General features: G+C 37.0%; 1 protein-coding gene and 1 long non-coding RNA gene across 2 annotated transcripts; one reads left to right on the top strand and one right to left on the bottom strand.

The window, feature by feature from the left end:
* Positions 1-5,490: 5,490 nt before the first annotated feature.
* Positions 5,491-9,633, bottom strand: LOC125799243 (uncharacterized). The gene is made up of 2 exons (XR_007438077.1): positions 9,498-9,633; positions 5,491-6,408 (listed from the first exon to the last, which is right to left on the bottom strand). It is a non-coding gene; the product is annotated as an uncharacterized LOC125799243 (long non-coding RNA).
* A 7,562-nt stretch (positions 9,634-17,195) lies between these two features.
* bet1 (Bet1 golgi vesicular membrane trafficking protein) lies at positions 17,196-20,558 on the top strand. The gene is made up of 4 exons (XM_007259807.4): positions 17,196-17,403; positions 18,845-18,954; positions 19,424-19,480; positions 19,781-20,558. The coding sequence occupies exons 1-4, from the start codon at positions 17,385-17,387 to the stop codon at positions 19,934-19,936; spliced, it is 342 nt and encodes a 113-aa protein (XP_007259869.1). The 5' UTR covers positions 17,196-17,384; the 3' UTR covers positions 19,937-20,558.
* Positions 20,559-20,778: the final 220 nt, after the last annotated feature.

Genomic DNA, 20,778 nt, shown 5'->3' with positions numbered 1-20,778 from the left:
GCATTGTTTCAAATGGAGAAGCAAGTCTGATTATGCTCAGCAGATGGTTCTGTCCCCAGAGCGTGTATTTTCGACAGTCAGGCAGCCCATGGGAAATTTGTCTGCAAGATAAAGGCCCAGCCTATCCCTGTCAGGGCTTAAGTAAAAGCAGAGAATACAAATCCACAATGCCGCTGTAGGAATGATAAGCACATGCTTTGGAATGGAACGTAAAGCACTGCTCAAGCCACTGCTGCATGTGGGGGGTGTGCAGGTAGACAATGCCATTTACCAGACTCAGCAAACTAAGAATTACTTGCCAAAAGCTGTCACACTGTGAGATCTGCAGTAAATGGAACAGCCTGGGTCCCTGATGGGATTCAATTACAAGAGACAACATTACTGAAGGACGAAATCACTGAAGGACAAACATCAGAAAAAGACAAGAATGAGTCAGTAGCTATTTCATAAGTTCTCCATAGTTATATGCCCCAAAACCCTGTCCCTTTTTTATTTTCACATGATACATTTATTACAAATAAACATGCTGAAACCTTGATACCTTAAGACTTATATACACCAATAACTTCAATATCCAAAGTCTGGTCACTTGGCGGCCACACTAAATTTTCTTTTTTCCCCAATTTTCCTCTTTAATTATTCTTAGCTAATTAACCTTCCCCATATACGAAGACTAATCACCAATGCAGCATCAGATACCCCTCTGTACCCTTTTCTGCAACATCACTGGGTACTTATTTTCCTGTCATAACAGCAGGCTTTAATTATTATTAATAAATAAAATAAAATAAAATAAAATAAAATTTAGTATTGAGAGACCACAATACTAAAAACCTAATGGTCAAAATACTGTACTAAATTACAAGTACTAAAACAGATTTTTAATCATTGAAAAAAATATAATTAAAACATTATGATCAGTTTGTAGTATTTGGCTCAATAAAACACAAAAAGTGATTATTGTTGCTTCTCCTCTGCTTGTGGCGTAAGCAGCAAACCTATTGGCTCTTTTTTGCTGAAGGGCAGGGTGTTATCCATAAACAGACGCAATGCTGAGCGTTATAAGAACTTTCATTCATATTTTAACCAGTCTCCACTGGTCTTCTCTGATTGGCTGTCCTGTATTAGGCCTCTTCAAGAAACAGTCCTGGTAGAAACACTCTATATTTTCAACGGGTGCATGCACTATACATTACTGTGAAAATCCTGATTTTTATTTGTTCTAATCAATTCTTAGGATCAATTTCCAAAGCTTAACAAATTCACACAATGTCTAAAAGCCCAGAGAAGTTGGTACACATATATAGCTGTTTTTTATTATTTATTGTGAACAGGCTATATATAGTCCATATGGACCACACGGGCTGAGCAGTGAACAGTACCTTTTAAATCTTCAGCAATGTGAACAGTGCATTTAGAAACTTTAACAACATTGAGGACATTTTAATTTGATGTTACAAGCTCTTTTAAGTTTGTGTCTGCAGTGAACTTACATCATGCTCTAATTTGATAATTTTAGGCTCTGCTAAGATCCGCTGAGTTTGTGAGCGACTGCGAGATTGCGTGCAGCCCTCCACCCCGTTGCTGTTCGTCTTGTGAAGAAAGGCACATAATTAGCACAGTGAGACATTATTAGTCACACTGCATGACGTGGCACATGGTATTGAGGCCAGATTTACCTCAGTTACACTAATTAGCTCTACTGTCAATTCATTCTCCTTTAATTAAAGGACCTTCATACTTTCAATCTCTGCCTGGTGGCATTTTTTTATGTCTTTGATCTGAACTTGTGAGAGAGGGTCAGAAAAACGCTGAAAGAAAAACTTTCAGCAGAACTGAGCTTTAGAGCACAGCTATTATACTGGCTCCAGTCAACGGCTGATCTGTGCAGGTGTCTGACAACAGGACAGTTTAATGACCTGTTATGAATAATAATATGAGGTCTGATTTAGAAGATGGGTTTTCTGTAGTATGATACCATAGCATAGCCAATGGTACATTCAATGGTACATTCAATTTTAACAATTTTTTTAACAAAAAATTGTTAAAAAAAAAGCATTGCTAAAGTGCCCTTCATAGTGGCAAACAAAGTGACAAAGTGCCATTTTTATAATGATGTGCCCTCTAGGTCATTAAAGGTCTTATTCTGCTAACTTTTTCTTGTTCTTTGTGAAACACTATAGGTCTCTCTGAGTTCTATATGCATGCTGCATATGAAACTGTTCTTCAGCCTCCACTGTCTGCAGTAGCTATTAAAAGAAATCTTCAGAAATACGAGTTGATCAGAGACTTCATGGCCTCGCCCACTTCGGCTCAGGACCACCCACAAGCAGAGCTGAACCCAGGCTACAGCATTAGGAGCTATTGCTAAGGTGGAGCTAACAGCTTTTTTTGCTGCAGTGCTGTTAGCCAATCAGAGATGATATATTTGCATGTATAAATATTTATGAGCAAGAGCCAAATCCTGTCTTTCGTCAGAGACCTATAATTCAATGATCTAAAGCAGGGCTAAATAGAAACACCTGAGCCTTTTTTCACAAAAAACGGTTCACATTGTATTCATTCATTTTAGAGACCACACCTAGACATTTTAAAATGAATGAAAAAACAATGGAATGAGACCTTTACAATTTGGTAAAGTGTTTTCTACCCTTCTAATAGAATAAGGTTCCAAAGTGTGGCATATCATCTCATACAGTAGGTGCCATGTCATGTCATACAGCCTGAATTCACCACTAGGTATATTTAAACACTGTTTAACCTTTTTAGAAATGCATTCTTTGCACCTCATTCTAATCAGTGATAGTGCCTGGCAGGACTTTCACTGTTTGGTCAAAAGTGCTGGGACACCTGCTTATTTAATGTTTCTTCTAAATTCAAGGTTATTTAAGAGGATTTTATCCTCCATTTAAATATATAGTGTCTATCTACAAACTGAAAATTCTATGCAATTTTATAACACTTTAGAACACCTCCAAGACCTCTGGTCCTTTAACAGATTTTATTAAAAAACATAAAATTAAATGCAGGCAATAAATTATGCATAATACACAATGGTTACATAAGCTTGATATTATATACTGTTACTAGCTAATATAGAAGCCTGAAAACAAGCATGTTTTTCAGTTATTTTTAAATTTTCTCTAGAAATAGAACCGCAAAATGAAAATTTATGCATAGCTTCAACCTTTGAAAAAAAAAAATCAAAGAATCCCACAGCCTTCCACTGAATTAATATGCAACAAAAGAGTCAAGTGTAGCCCAAGGTTGGGGGGATTCTTTTATAAGTGCAGTTCAAAGTGATGTCAAGAGTGGGAGTTAGATTCCATCGTATTACAATACTGCAATGGTATCTCACGTTGCCTCACTCCTCTGGGGATTCTTTTTTTTATTTTATCTTCTCACATGTTTCTGACTCGCTGTGGGACATTAATGATCTCCCTAGAGAAATTAATTAAATCAGGATGAACTATAAACTATTCTAATGCTCGATACGATCAATGAGAATGAGAACATAACTTCATGCTCTCATAGAAATCCACGCTGCCTTGCATAAAAATATATAGAATATAATTATCTAGCAGAGGATTTAACTTAAAGATTAAGACCAGCAATTATGATTTTTTTAAATTATGCTTGTAATATGTGATACACTGACATGCCAAAAGTCATGGGATAACAGTACGTAAATGGTTCATGAAATGACACTTTAGGTGACAGCTTCGGAATGTCTATATGTACATAAGTTGTGAGTGATATTTACTAAGTGAGATTGAACTCATGCCAGTGAGTGAACTCATAGCAAGGCATTATGAATTATTGCTTAAGCGAAGCCTGATAAAGGGTATCAGATGGATGAGATATTCCATTTTCAAATCTGTGACATGTGGAATGTCAGTATATATACCTACTGAATAAACAACGAAATTACACTTAAATTACTTTTAAAATGTCTAGAAATGTGTTTAATAGTAGTAATAATTATAATTATTATATATGATAATTATTATATACAGTATAAGGGAGTGTAGAGTTTAATTTGTGTATGAGATACGTACTGTCCTGTAGTTCAGAATTACACTTATTTTGTCTCATTGATTTTGAAAAATCAGTATTTTCTGTTCAGGTTAAGTCGATATAGTACATTTTCTATACAGCTCTGGAAAAACTTAAGAGACCATTTCATTTTTTTCTGATTTTGCTATTTATAGGTAAATGTTTGAGTAAAATGAACATTTTTGTTTCATTCTATAAAACTACAGACATTTCTCCCAAATTCCAAATAAAAATATTATCATTTAGAGCATGTATTTGCAGAAAATGAGAAATGGCTGAATAATGCGGACCTCAAATAATGCACAGAAAACAATTTCATATTCATAAAGTTTTAAGAGTTCAGAAATCAATATTTGGTGGAATAACCCTGATTTTTAATCACAGTTTTTATGCATATTGGCATGTTCTCCTCCACCAGTCTTACACACTGCTTTGGGATAACTTTATGCCAAAATTCAAGCAGTTCAGTTTGGTTTGATGGCTTGTGATCATCCACCTTCCTCTTTATTATATTCCAGAGATTTTCAATTTGGTAAAATAAAAAAAACATTTTTTTTTTTACAGAGCTATAAGTAATGTTTTTTAATTAAGAAATAGTTTATAGTTTTTCTCACCTTTAAGAGACACCTACCTTTTAAAAGTGCTGCAAAGAATGAAAACCGGTACACTGTCTACAGCGATATGGAAGCACAAGCCTCTTTAATGACGTATAGTGATAGTAATGTAGGGAGTAAAAGCCCATCAGGTCCGATTTCCACAGAAGAGTTATTAAAGCACAAACTACTGATAAAACTGCTGTTAATGCTGCCTATGTCTTGTAAAGCCCATTACTTATTGGGTCAGTTATGTTTTTTGCTGCACAAGGGGGGCTTACATCACTGTATTTACATATGTGATTATAATTACATATGTATGAATTTATTTTTTTGGAAAATTGAAAACCTCACTGTAAAACGCACAATAAGAGATTCTTAGTCCAGTTTACAACATTTTTCATTTAGCTGGGAGTTCCCCTTGAACATCCTTACAGTGTACTCCCAGTAATTACTTCAGTATGAAACATTTGTGGAAATGCAGAATGTTCAAGAAGTGACAAGTACACTTATTCATTTACATGCCTGCAGCTAAAGCCATTAAACAGTCCTCAGTAGTCAGCATTAGCTAAAATGCTAAAACGCTAACATGCTGAATAATCGCACTGATCACTGGAGCAGTTAATGGACTCTCATGTTCTGATGGCCTACATCATGCATCATGCCATGGCCAAAGAAAATTTGCACATAATGGATTAAACTGAAGAATATCTGTGAAATATGAAGGCCATAACAGACATTGTTTTACTGAAATGTTACCTAATCTTTAACACTATGATGAATAGTGTTAGAAATTCGGCTTTCAGGAATCAGGAGTCAGAATCAGGAATCAGGAGACAGCTTGAGAGATGACTTGAGTTTATTCTCGTGCAGACAGAAAATCTACACGGGCACAGCTTAGTTGGTCGTTGCTCCCTCTGTGTCCGCCTGACTAGTCCATGTGACTTGTCTGTCTGTTACTGTCTGTGTGAGACTCTCTGACCGAGACTCAACTAGACTGAGCTACTAAGACATTTTAGCAGGACTTTACATACAGGAGAAACTGCTTTGAACACAGCAGGGGGAGAAAGGGTAAGGGTTTATGGAGGAGTATGTGGGGGGTGTCATCATTGGGGGTGTCTCTACCAACTTATGTTAAACAAAGGAGAGATGTGAGAGATAAGGGTGAGGGGCAAAAGGTTAGGAGTGTATAGGGAAAAAGGGGGGTTAAGGAGTGAGACAGTTTAGAACCTAAGAAAACTTAATAAAAGTACAATTTGTTGTTGACAGAATCTCTCATTGCTCCCTCTGATTCTCCCAACATGGAGAATCACAAAACTATGTACAATAAATTGTCATATGTATAAACAATTAAAGAGCTGTAACTATACAACTGTAATTGTACCATAAATGTCAGAAAAGTTGATGTAACCAAGTATTGGATCTGTTTATGGCTGTTACTTGGTCCCAAAAATGTTCCTGAAGAATAATGAAGAAAGTTTCAGTAGTTGTCCATGGTTTTCCAAGAGGCTTGCTCCCATGTGGTGATGTCTCCTCTTACATCACACATCTCCTCTTTTGAGCAGCCACATTGTGTTTGCGTGTGTGTGTGTGTGTGGATGTCCATGGCGATTGCTTCAATGTCGGTGAAAGGCAGGTAATCTGGGAAGTCCACTTTGAACATCAGTTGTCTCTTCAACTGTTGAGGCTTGCGTCCGACACGTCACAAATTGTTCTCGCCATGCTGGATTGGCTGGAGCACTGTCTGGCTCCAACAGATCTGTAACAGAGGAAACACTGAGCAGTAAATTGTTCATTGATGTTGATTATGTCTTTTTTTTTTTTTGTAGTTTATCTGCTTATCCCCACTGTCTGTCCCTCAGAAGAGGCTGCTATGATAATGTACAGTGTGTTGAAATCTTCATCCCAAAGGGTAACCCCCATGAAAATAGAAATCATGGTTCTTCCTCGGGACTCTGAACTATTACCCACCTCTTCTCTTACTGACCCTAGATCTCAGTTTTGGGGAGCAAGCAGAAACTAACAAAACCCAATGAGACATTCTTATCTAAATAGATTGTTTCATGTTTCCTCACCATGACCCATTAACCAGAAATAACAAGACATTTGCTCTAATCTCGTTAGTTGTCCGAGTTTTCTTCTCACCACAGGTGAGAAAACTATTTGTATTACCCTACTGTGACCAAATTGTGCTTTTAAAGCTAGTGTTAGCTTCCCCTTTGATCCAGAAACCATATGGATCACTTTCAACATATCAATTCAGCCATACTCAGAGTTCCACAGATCAGGAACTCAAACTACAGGTTGTAGCTGAAAAGAATATAAAACTTGAATCGTATAATTGATCGTATAGTGGTTTATTCAGTGTATAACAATTTTAAATTGATCGTATAGTGGTTCATTTTATCTAAATGCAATAACTACATCACCTAAAGTCTGCAAAAACTTTGTTTGGTGCATTATCTCTAAAATTGTGCAACACAACATAACTAAATCAGGACTGGTCTCAAGTCCCTTGCTAGTAAGAAAACAAAACAAAATAGTTAAAAAGTGCACTTAAATATATTATTAACATGCTACTTAGCTTATGGTAAGCTCAACCTGGATGGTAAATTCAACTTATGTTCATAAGAATCTTAAGATTCTGGTCTGAGATTTGAAACCATCAAAATCCAGTTCTTAAAAACAAAAAGCACAAATAAGAGTTTAAGTAGCAGGACAAATTAGCTTAAGCCAAAGCAGGAGAAACTGTTGAAATCCCTGTGACTCCCTGTAGAGCACTGAATATCAAAGATAACTGCTCTGTGACACCCTGTAAAGTCTTGATTATCAGTGGTATCTGTTCTTGTGAAATCCCAGCTGGGCTTCCCTGTGAGAACCCACCAAAAGAATTTTCCATTGTGTTGCCTCTAGAACTAGCACCCATTTTGCGTCTATCTGCCTGCTTTTTACGACAAACTCGAGAAAAGTGACCAATTCTATGGCAGTAGTGGCACTCTTTTTTCTGATTAGTGAATGTTTGAGTTGGACCCAAGTTTGATCCATTCTTTGTGAGGATGTGTATGGATGCAGGAACATGGTTTGGTTCAAGATCCACATCCAAACGGTCCAGTTCATTCTTAAGATCAACCCACTTTGTTTTTCTCCAGTTTGGAACAGCAGTCACCAGAGCTCGTCTAAGATCTGTTTGTAGTGACTCAACCAGCTGTCTAAAATGGGGACCATCAGTTGTATTGTTAATGTTATCAGCATTGTAATGGCTGATACCTGAATGACGCAGAAAAACTTTTTCAAACCTCTCACAGAAGTCTGCTGCAGACTCTCCCTTTCTATGTCTGCAGTTGGTAATCTGCCCCCAATCAGTGGTTTTACGGCATTTGCATTTAATCCAGTCATCAAAAGCTTCCCACCCTTTGTCAAGGTTCTGGCCTTTGTCACCCAAAGCATTTGAGACCTTTTTAGCAAGTTCTCTACCATCTGTGATGTTAAGAACTTGGCTAGCAATGGCTACGGCGTCATTTGGATGTAGTGAGTACAGATTCCTTTTCTTATGCATAAGATCAATAAAGTCAAGCCCCATTTCCCTTGGAGGTTTAAACTCTTTGGATATTGTGTCCAAAGTTGCTGCATCTAAAGGAATGTGCCCAATTTCTAGTCTGGTTTCACCACCTGCATTTCTCCTATTAAGTACCTCAGAGGATACAACAGTTACAGGTCTCATTTTAACACAGATTGGAAAGTGTGTTTTACCAGTAGCATGGTCAGAATCTTTATCTGATGACACAGATTCTGACCCATCAGAGAGGTCACTCTCAGACAATTCAGGATACAGCCTGACTGCTACTTGAGGATTTCCATCCTCTTTGTAACACGGCTGACCTGGAGTAGGGGCAACAGTCAGAGAACACTGAGGCCCTGACTTTGACTTAAGTTTGGCATGTTGCTGTTCAACTTCTGTCAATGTTTGCTGCAGTTGCTTGCATGTGCTCTGGGCATGTTTGGTAGCAGTTTTATGCCTTCTGCACTCGCTAGTTAGCTCTAAGACCTTTCCTTCTGCTTCTTTTAACTTTTCATCCATAGATTTCAACTTGCATTCCCAGTAATGCTTAATAACAAAAAGACATTCCTTAACTGAGTTGTGCTTGAGGCTGTAACCTAAAGCTGTTTTACACTCAGCAAGAGTCCATTCTCTATCAGCAGAGAAACCTTTGGATGAAAAGTACTGAGTTAACTTTTGCTCACAAATATGTTTCTTCCCAATGTCACTGATTACGCTTTCAAAATCAGAATCAGACCATTGTGGCATTTCAGTCCCTCCCTTAACTAAGGTGCTGCTTTTATAGTTAAGAGGTTTAGCAAGATTCTTAATGTTTTGGCCTTTAGCAGACATGGTGAGAAAACAAGAGAACAAAACCAAGCTCTGAAACAATAGCAAAACAAAGACACTACCAGCAGATACCAACCAACTGTACTTCACAGAGGACTACAGCAGTAAGTTTCAACACTAACTAAGTAAAACGTCTCTCTTTGTTAGAGAGGATCCCAGTTACAAATCCTAAGTTTACAGTTGTAACAAAACAAAACGTCTCTCAGTTCAGAGAGGAAAACAGTTACTAATTCTGATCTAGCAGTAACAAACAAGCATCTCTCACTTCAGAGAGGATAACAGTTACTAATTCTGATCTAACAGTAACAAACAAGCATCTCTCAGTTCAGAGAGGATAACAGTTACTAATTCTGATCTAACAGTAACAAACAAGCATCTCTCACTTCAGAGAGGATAACATTTACTGACTCCTATTTTATCCAGCCAAAATTTCTCTTCAGTTCGAAATGGCGTTTACTCACCAAGTAGGTTTCAGTAGGCCATCCGGGTCACGGCACCAAGTTGTTAGAAATTCGGCTTTCAGGAATCAGGAGTCAGAATCAGGAATCAGGAGACAGCTTGAGAGATGACTTGAGTTTATTCTCGTGCAGACAGAAAATCTACACGGGCACAGCTTAGTTGGTCGTTGCTCCCTCTGTGTCCGCCTGACTAGTCCATGTGACTTGTCTGTCTGTTACTGTCTGTGTGAGACTCTCTGACCGAGACTCAACTAGACTGAGCTACTAAGACATTTTAGCAGGACTTTACATACAGGAGAAACTGCTTTGAACACAGCAGGGGGAGAAAGGGTAAGGGTTTATGGAGGAGTATGTGGGGGGTGTCATCATTGGGGGTGTCTCTACCAACTTATGTTAAACAAAGGAGAGATGTGAGAGATAAGGGTGAGGGGCAAAAGGTTAGGAGTGTATAGGGAAAAAGGGGGGTTAAGGAGTGAGACAGTTTAGAACCTAAGAAAACTTAATAAAAGTACAATTTGTTGTTGACAGAATCTCTCAATAGTAAAAAAAAAAACTGTCCATCTTTTAACATTTTAAAATGGTCTTACCCAGAAAACCACACAAAGGAAATCTGTCACTATACACGTATATGAGCTGATGTTCTCTGACACCGGTTTCTGCTTTTTACATGGCATTTCTAACTCACACTAAATGCTCCGAACATTACAAAGCAGCAATGAATAGAGACTGAAAAGGGAACATATGCTTAATCCCTTTCCAGAAAACTACCTATATTGTCTAAATAATAAATGTTAGGAATTAATTTGCACTCTTTTTTATTTGAGTTGCCTTGATACAGAATAAAAGGTCCCTTCTTTTCTTCTGCCAGTTATTGCATTAATGTACATGCATTACATACATTGCATTACATAGCCAAATTAATTCTGCAGACCATTATTGTATTGCAGAGCTCTGCCATCACAAAATCATACTTTGTATCAAAGAAAACAGAAACTTGTTCTTACAGCATCAAACACTGAGGACAGGCAATTAACTATTGGACAAATATACAATAGTTGCATACTTAAAAGTATTTTATATCAAGTATTACATATCAATATGTATCAATATCTAAATAAATGATGCCAGATGTCAATAGGATAGATGTGATAGGAAAGATGTTTTTTTTAGTTATATAGGCTAAACAAATGTAACAAAGGCAACCAATGTAAACCCAATTATTATAAATTGATTAAACTCATCAGCATAAGCACAGCTGAGTTAGTCTAACAATGAAATGTTTGTAGTTGTAGATTTTGACAGCATGAATTATTGCTGTTGTTTGTTTAATTATGAAAAGTTAACAAGTCACTCTCTGACTCAACTAATACTAAGAATCCTTTGTTTCATTATGATTAAGGTCATGCCATTACTGCTCGGGTCCCACGCCATTACCCAAGTCACTGTCAGACTCATCTTACACAGAGCATGAGATTGCCTGAAGATTAATTCTGTCTTCCTCTCTGACACTCTCAGAAGCCCTGTATTTGAAAGGGGATTTATAAGACTGATGTGATCTGACTAATCTGAAAGGAATCTTTAAGGATGATTTGAGAACTTGCAGGGGTAACTCAGTAAGCCCTTGTCTCATAAGCATGCACAGAAGTGAGTCAGCGAGAGATAGAAAGGCAATGCGAGACATGGGATGTATCAAAGCAAAGTGTGTTCGCTGATCGTGACTCATATCTGGATCCGCTTGATGGTGTGATAAAGCAATTTGCAATCAATTGTAAAAGAACAGCTGTGTGATAATCACACCCAGGAACACAGGTTTTATGTCCCATGACTTTTGCCATGTCCCAGGAAACCTAAAAAAAAAAAACACTGCACAGACCTGCAGAATATGCATGTGGGGCCGCCAACCATGATCTTTACAGCCCACTGCACTGTCAACTGTAGGTGGTATTGCCTTCTATGATTTATTTCCTGGTACAAATGTGACGCTGATTAGGCCTTTTTTCGAACTTAATTCAATTCACATTGCCTTGTCATTAGCATCCTGTCCAGTGTTGAACCTCACTCACAAGATAACACCTTACACCTTATACTTACTATGTAGAAGCCATCTCCTGGAGGTGGGGAAAAAATATTGTTTAATTGGCTTTATAATGGTAGCGTTGTATATGGCACCATTGTCTATTAGCTGCTATACATTTTACATTTTACATATAAGGGGTGTCCACAAAATACAGACACATAGTGTATGTTACCGTTCTGGACATATTTTATTTGATACATAATTTAAAGCCTAAAGACCAAAGAGGAAATGGATGTAACAAAAACATCCCCAGGAAAGATTCCCAACATTTGATGATGCCTATGTGCTGCAGACTTCAGGGAGTCATGGGGTTGAAAGGATTGCAAATCAGGCAAACATGATTGCAAACATGACAATTTTTATTTAAGATTGCTTGATAATTGTTCAATTACTTATGGTCCCCCGAAATGGGACTGTGAGCTCCTTCAGCACTCTGAACACCTGCATGCCCAGGTTGCCATATGGTTCAGCCAATCTACATATAAATACGCTTGAATTAAAGCTGATTTACTGCGCTCTGCATGTTCCATTCCAATTCCAAAGCACTATTGAGCCAAAACAACAAAACCTGTCATTGACCACTTATCTATGGACTGCCCAATGTCATCAGCTAATGTTCTACAAAGATTGAAATGTAAATCTCCAGCAGATCATGGTGTCTCCTGAGCACATGGGAGAAAAATAGACTGATCACAGCGAGGCCGTTAACCCACAGTTTGCACTGAAATGGAATGGATTTGTGAGCATGATGATGAATGCTGATGACAGACGACCTGCTGTGCCTCGACTCACACACTGCTCTGCAGACTCCCTGGCCTTGTTCCTGAGGAACTGACTAGAAGTCAAACACTAAACATGCTGTCGCTTTCCGCAGATTTCAAACCCACCCACACACACATTCAAACTTCACAACATGCTAAACATTAGCTAACATTAGCTTTTAGTGCTTTAAGTACATATATAAGCAATAATACACTTGAGGTTCATGCTATAACGTGTAAAAATGGCACTGTGCCAATATTACACGGTATAGCATAAACCTCTAGTGTATTATTGTGATTGTACCACAGTTTCATTATCACTGTTTATTAAAAGATTTTGAGTTCAAAAGAACGAGAAAATATGATCTGTTTGGTTGTAAAGACTCTGCGAGGTAAAATAGTTAATTGCTGCTCTGCTTGCAGCTGTGCTGTAAGTGCTTCAATGTTGCTAGGTTATGTATGCGCGGAGTAATACATGGAGAGCTTTGGTTACAGTGCATTACTGGCTGATAATGTTACTCATTAAACTCCTCTCAGCCAATCACATTGCAGGGACAGAACTAACTGTGGTATAATTAAACATAAGTTTACCATAACATTTATATATCCATATTTTGTTCAACATTCAATTTTTTTAAGCAAATTAACAATAATTATGTATGTATTATGTATGTATAACAATGTGCCAAAATATATTCTCTATTGGGAATATTTATCAACTTCAATCAGGGATGCTCCAGTTGTGCACATGACTATATCTGTATTTTTATTTTTCTCATTAGTCATTTGAGAAATACTTTGGCTGTACTTTTGTATGACATTTTCTTGACATTTCAGACACGTTTAGCTCTGATGTTGCAAGAAACATTACATCATTTGCACAAGCAGTGATAACACTGTGCAGCACATCTTCACTGTTCCAGAACATTACTGTGCATTGAGTCATTAACAGGACAGACCTGTTCTGTTCAACTTTCTCACATCCATTATTAAACAAGACATGACAAGACTATTAACAATACCTGTTATGGGTACAGATGGAATGCAGTGAACACACACATACACACTAGTAAACTATTGCTGCTTGGTAAAAGAGTACCAATCTGGGGACCAAATCCACAATCCTGTCATTGATAACCCTTTGTGCTCTAACAGCCCAATATGAACTGTCACTTTGTCTTTATGCCCTTTGTCTTTGTATAGAATGTTTACTGTATATTATACCACAGTTAGTTCTGACCCTGCAATGTGAGAAGCATTCTATGAGTGCTGTTATCAGCCGGTAATGCACTGTAGCCAAAGCTCTCAGTGTATTACGCCACCACATACAGGTAACCTAGCAAAAATGTGGACGCAAATGTATTTATTAAACAAAACAAAACAATGAAACAAAACAGAATAGAACATAGGAACTTTTTGAGAACAAAGGAAAATTGTAGTGAGGTTAGGATGTTGAATAATCACCACCCTGCCTCATCACAAATGCCCCAACTCATTCCAAATGTATTGGTTGGAGCTCCATAAATCTAGAGAACACAGTTCCACTGCTCCACAGCTCAAAGATGGACGTCTTTTTTCCCTTTGGTGTCAGTAGCTTCATGTTAATCTGCTTTAAAGAGTCCTATTCTACTGGCAACAATTCTTTACTGGGAATAGGCAAGCTGTATGTTTGTGTGTGTCATCTGTGAGTGTGTCCAGAAAATATTTAGAAATAAAGTGTATTTTATTATTATTTTTTATATATCAGTGTAAATAAAGCACATTGTTTCTACCTGTGCTGATATTATATATGAATTCCCCTCATAAATTATTAAAAACGTATAGACCAATATAAACCAAATATGGGATGTTTTGCCTTCTTGTGTAAATGTAATATCTTAGAGCTATATTGCTTAATTTAGACAGTGGTGATATGCCAGTGGAGCTAGGCCTAATGCACTACTAAAGTAACTTGCTATGTGAATTTACTGAACGGCATGAATTGCATATTATTGCATTTTATTATTTTTTTATTGCACACCAGCATAATCTTCATAAAGCAGGGGAGAGGGGCAGGTATTGAAATTGTGATTGTAGGAGGGGGTATTGAGACTGTATAAAGGGGCATTGCACAAATGAGACAGATATTACACATCTTACACAATACAACAGGAAATAAGAAATGACAGCATGGGCTAGAATAAAAAGCAAAACTAGATAATGCAAAATGCAATGCACATGGATGTGGGATACATCTCAGTAACATGTAAAATATACAACCTAATATATACCCAATATATACTGTATAAATTAATTTCTCAATATTTTCCAATATACAGTACATCCATTCCTTTATTTCTGTCTTAAAACAAAATTCCAAAAAGGTTGTGACAATATGGGATGTGCAACAGTGTGGGGTCATCACATTTTTCATTGCAAAATTCTCCAAACATTATTTATAGGCAACACAAGACTGCAGTGGTTTTGCATTGGTTTTTTACTTTGCATTGGTTTTGCAAAGTACATGTTTTTATGGTGTGGAGGTCTATGCAAAATTATAATAATTATAATAATTAATCCAAAGCTCCAGCCATAAAATCCCACAACATTTTGCTTGGAATGTGTTGTGAGCCTGGAATGCAGGAATAGATAAGCCTTAACAAATGGAAGTCCCAGATATTATGATTTGTGATGGTATATTAAATGCAATTATATTGGAATATGGTGTACCCACAAAATGCAACATGTAGGATATGATATGATATACTGCATGGGTGCAGTGATGATTCAAAAACACAGTCTGTGGTGCAGCAGCAAATTACTGACCACAGTGGTTCAGAGCTTTCCAATCACATTCCCGTTAATGGCTTTAGAGAGCTCATTTACGCTTCACCTTCGGGCTACATGCTGTCATATTAAAGCACACACTGCCTCTCCATATTACATGAGTCAAAGGAATTAGCCACTGTCAAGTTTTAAACCAGGTTACAGAACCTGAACCTGAAGTGAGCTAGCATTAATATAACCACTTAAGCATGTCTCTGTGATATCCTATAAATCTACGCCCTCTTCTATTACAGTGGTCATCATTCTGAATCACTCTTGCAAAGAATTTCACAGGATCCCTCCAAGCTGTTTATAACCCTGTTAGTGGTGAACGCATTGCTTTTTTGAGCTGTTTCCAGGGATCAAAAGATATTTAATGGGTTCATTTCAGTGTGAATGTATTGTATATCATATACTACTATAATTATTATCGTCTGTGACTGGCTAGAACTGTCCATGCAAAAAAAAAATCACATCCACATTCAATGCAGGAGGAACCACACACATATCCCGCAGGTCAGTGCAGCAGTCTTTATCCATGTAATATGACAAAAGACATGATATTAGATCCTGCCCAGTGGCATTTGAAATATGAGTTTGTAAATATGTATACACAGCATAGGACAATACACCAGACATGCTGCGTTTATAAATATAAATCATTTATTAGCTATCCACTACTGTTTGCTTATTTGCACAGTGTTGTACATGCCAGCTTAACTTCATACCATGTTCTTCCCTATTTCCTACACTGCACACTAAATGTTAAACTTTTACCATTTAAATCTCTATTTCTAACTACCTACACTATGTGTTCAAATGTTGACCACTTATAAAAAAACACATTTAGCTGCTTTAAGTTGCATCCATTAATGACAAAGATGTGCAAATGCACACCAACAATCAACAGTATAGGTCTCACTAATTAAGCAGTGGAGCAGTGGAACATTGTTCTCTGTAATGATGGTGCTCTATGGCCTCTACACATTACATATAGAGCTAAGCTAGGGTGACCAGACGTCCTACTTTTGAGACTTAAATTTCAAAATCCGAGAGACAGACTGTAGCACATAAACAGGTAGCAACGTTAGTAAAGTTAGGATTTCACAGGGACTTTGAGGTGATTGAGGTAACGTTAGAAAAGTTAGGATTTCACAGGGACTTTGAGGTGATTAGCTCTATTACATGAGAATGATGAGGAATGGCTGATAAAATAGCAAACGGTCAAGACTGAGAAGTGTTGGATGAGAAGCAAGTGTATATTTTAGGCTACATCATTTTATTTTAGATATTTAGGTTAAAGGTGTGTTGAAAGGCTGCATAGTTCGAGTTTTATAGCCTTTATGCTGTGGATCAACATGTTTTAAAAAGCACTAAAACAAGTGAAATAACAGATTTTACTTAAAAAGTAAGTGTAAAAAATATAAAAGTAATATTAGGAAAAGGTATGCCCACACTGAATAAGAGTAAAACAGTGTCAAATGCTTTTAAGACATAGTTGCATTGCATGAATTTATAAAGCAGCCCTGTTTGTAGCCTGATACAAATACATGTTATAGCTGTTTAAAGGAGGAAGCCCTTTAACCTGAAGAATAAGAATTGAGCTGTTATATCAGAGAAATTCAGAAAATACATATTAGACATGAATTCAATAAAACCAGATGCCCGCAAGTCAGATAAAATCTCCCGGAATATGGAACGAGTGGCCCAAGAGTGAACGCAAAAGTACACACAGGCAAAACAGACTTTTTTCTGTCAGTATGCCTTTAAGAAAAATGTGTTTTGGAGAGAGCTTAAGCTTTTGTCCTTAATGACATTTTTCCCACTTACATTACTTTTGCTTTCATACTGTTAGTAGTTTTAGAACCATTACTTTTACACTTTTATTTGGGTTAAAAACTTGAGTTGATACTTCAACTTTTAAATAACTATTTTAAACCCTAGTGTCTATATTTCTACCTGAGTAATAAAGTCTTTACTTATTTTTGACACGTTTGATATGTGTGTAATCCACGCTGAAACACACAAAGAACTACATTACCCAAAAGCCTCTATCGCTGTAAGCGTCGCGGCTCCCGAAGGATGTCGTGTCGAGAGGACGTAGGCTAAAGTTGCAGCGCTGGCTAATGTAACTACAGATCTGTGACTGACTCTGGAGCTAATTCAGCATTAACTTATATTTATACTGAACCCTGAGCGGCGGGGGACTGAGGGAGAGAGGGGCTGAGTTTAGGTGCAGACTGTAAAATGAGGCGAGCAGGGCTGGGTGAGTCACTCTATGCAGTTATATGAATCACAGTTGGATAGGTTAGCTAAGCTAAGCTAAGCTAAGCTAAGCTAACTGGGTTAGACGGCTCCAGCCGGTGCCGCCTGCCTGTCAGAGGCTAATGTAGAGCACACAGTCTAAACACTGTCAGAATAGAACCTGTTTATATTTACTGCGGGTTTTGTTAGGTAGCTATAGCTAGTTTATACACAATCTGCGTTAGCTAAGCTTTCTAACGCTAGCTAGCTGGAACTTCCTACGTGGAACTTTCTACCTGGCCAACAAGCTAACCTAGCTAGTTAATTAGCTAACTTAGATAACAAGGCCACGAACAGATGTTTTGCTAATAGCTAGCTACCAAACTCTTGTTCATTTGTTATGTAGCTAATTATATAACCTAAATCTAAGCTAATATAATGTTTTATCGCTGTTCTGCAGAAGACCACAGAGTTGTTGTGATAGCTAGCCAGATAAATATACAAGTACCGTTATAACTAACCAGGGTGTAGACTGCACACTGAATCAGTCAGACTATCCTACTGCTTATTCTTCACTCTGTACTTTCACTTTCACACCTAGGTTAAGTAATCCAAAGTGAAACGGTTCATACCTCAATGACTTAAGAAGCTAGATATAAAATTATGTACCAGGAACACCATATTTCTTTTGCAGAGGAACCTCTTGGGTTCCTCTTTGGAGAGTCTGTCAACTTAGTCTGTGAAGCTAGCTTGCTTTTAGCTAGGCTTGGCCCTCAAATCATATCACAATATGTCATTGTATTTTTTGTGATAACGATATTCTTGGCAATATGACAAAGCATTAAATTAAATATCTATATCTACAAATTGATACTACAAATGAGTTCCATTAACAGGAATGAGTGTTGTTAACAGGTGTGATTTCTGTCTGGAATATCAGTTATTTGAACATGCAGTTTTTTAAAAAGGTTTTTTAAAATAAAGACTTTCTTAAGAGAAAATCAAAGGAATTTGTGGACTTGCTTTTAAACCTGCTTTTTAAATGCCACATGATTTTTGTAACCATCTTTGGATTAGAAACCTTGTAAAAAAACTAAGTAAAGCTTCCTGAGTTTGATCAGTATATGTTTTGAATAGTTGAATATGTTTTATTAGATTCAGAGTAAAAAAAAAAAAAAAGATCAAAAATATTATTAATAAAATTAATATAATAATTTTTATACGATTGATCTTTGATTACATGCTTGTAGTCAAAGTTCAGAAGTGACAGGCTATTTTTAAGGTGCCGTCACCAACACATCACAAACTAACGTGCAAAAAATAAGTCAGCAGAAATAAATCTAAAAGAGAAAATTATAACAAGTTAGATTCTTTTTGAGGAAGTATACTTGTTTATTATTTAGAAAAGTACAAATGTAACTGCAACATGTAACTCATTTCTGTTACCTGTTAATGTTTCACAGGTGAGGGAGCCCCACAAGGAAACTATGTCGCAAGTGGGTACAGTGTTTATGAGGAGGAGAACGAACATTTACAGGAAGGTCTTAGAGCAAAAGTAAATGCACTGAAGCATGTAAGTATTTTACTTTTAACCAATTTAGGGTCCATATCATTTTGTATACAACCCATTAATAATCGTTCTACTGTTTTTTTTTTGAATAGGATAAAATATTTATTTCTTAATGTTTTTTGCACTTATTTCTCTTTTTTCCACTCCTTCCTGTTAAATTTAGAACATTTGTTCTAATTGGGTGCATAAAACATGGTCCAGGCTGCAACACGTGTGAATGTAGAATATTCTAATCTAATGGTATGTTCAGTGCATGCTGGTGCATAATGATGTAATAGGTCATTTTGATGTATTGATTGATCTTTTGCCTTTAAGATAATTAACATGATTATCTTCTAGGTATGCAAAAAAATTATATTTTTTGCTTCATAAATAAGAGGATTTGTTCACATATTTACACTGAATTAATCTAAATGTAAATTTGGGGTGAGGTTGACATTTAATGCATTTGTTTGTTCTTGTTTTCTTTCAGCTATCAATTGACATTGGAAATGAAGTCAAACACCAGAATAAAATGTTGGGAGAGATGGTAAGTTTGCATTTTTGTCATGTGACCTGTGTTGGATGTTGTATTGTGACACATTATGCAAATGGAACCTGTCACATGGTTGTTTGGGTTTTTTTTTAATGCAGGCTTTTTTGCTTAATTTAGGGTTACTGTTAAGGTTATTTGTTAAGACTATGTTAAGCCTTTGTTGTGCTTATCTCACTGGTGATCATCACTGATTGCCTAAACCAGTATTCTTGTCCAGCACAGTTTGGTATTTTTCCTTCTTGAACACACAACAAGTCTAAACTTTAAATTCTGTTTCTATTCAAAACTTTGTAGGACACAGATTTTGACTCCACTGGCGGTTTGCTGGGAGCCACCATGGGCAGACTGAAGCTGCTTTCCAGAGGAAGCCAAACCAAAATCTACTGCTACATGCTGCTGTTTGCTCTCTTTGTCTTCGTAATCCTTTACTGGGTGATCAAACTGAGGTGATGTAAGGACTAAAGAATCTCACACATACTCTCCCTCATGTGCCATGGCCCATTGGATCAGACGATCAGAATCACCAGTAAAGATAAGGATAAAGAAGATTGAGTACCACTAAAATCTGTCCTATTGGGAAATCTTTATCAGATATTGTGCAGTACTGTGGGCAGAAACCTCTTAACATGCCACAATGTCCTCCTGCCACATTAGTGATTTTAGAGGATTAATTGCTTTTGATGTCAGTATTTATCCAGAGATACAAAGACAATGATGTAATACCAGTGTGGGCCATTGCAAGCTGTTAAGAGTGATGGTTCAGTATCTGCTGTTTTGTACATCACTTAATGCATAATCATTATAAACTGGCCCAAAACAAGGATGTTAATGTACCTGAGTGAGCAGATAAAAGCCTTGCTGACGCAGGTCAGACAAAGCAGAGAAATGCGCTGCCACAAGTATTGTCTGTTTTGTTGCGTTAACTGAATACTGTCGACTGCTAAGAGTAATTTGGGTTTGCGTTTTGTGTTAATTTCATCTCTATAATAAGAATGCATATTTTATGTTGTATTTCTAACGAAACTTGTAAATAAATAAAATGGCAGGCATTAAAAATCATCTGAAGCCAAAATGTTCTGTATAGTTTTTTTTGTAAAGACTTAACAGTACTAACTGGATATCCCTCTCTCAAGTGCACCAATCAGCTGAGATCCACAGTGTAGGTTTACACAGGTATTTACAGACTCTCTTAGCTTGTACTTGGAGTTTGACCTGCCTGATTTAATATGTGTTTTATTCCAAAAAGCACATATTACATTTTATCTTGACATAACTTTATGAAGGCCCAGCAT

This window comes from Astyanax mexicanus, chromosome 3, assembly GCF_023375975.1.
Source record: "Astyanax mexicanus isolate ESR-SI-001 chromosome 3, AstMex3_surface, whole genome shotgun sequence".
Taxonomy (NCBI): domain Eukaryota; kingdom Metazoa; phylum Chordata; class Actinopteri; order Characiformes; family Acestrorhamphidae; genus Astyanax; species Astyanax mexicanus.
The sequence above is the reverse complement of the archived record's forward strand: the minus strand, read 5'-3'. Positions and strand labels throughout refer to the sequence as shown.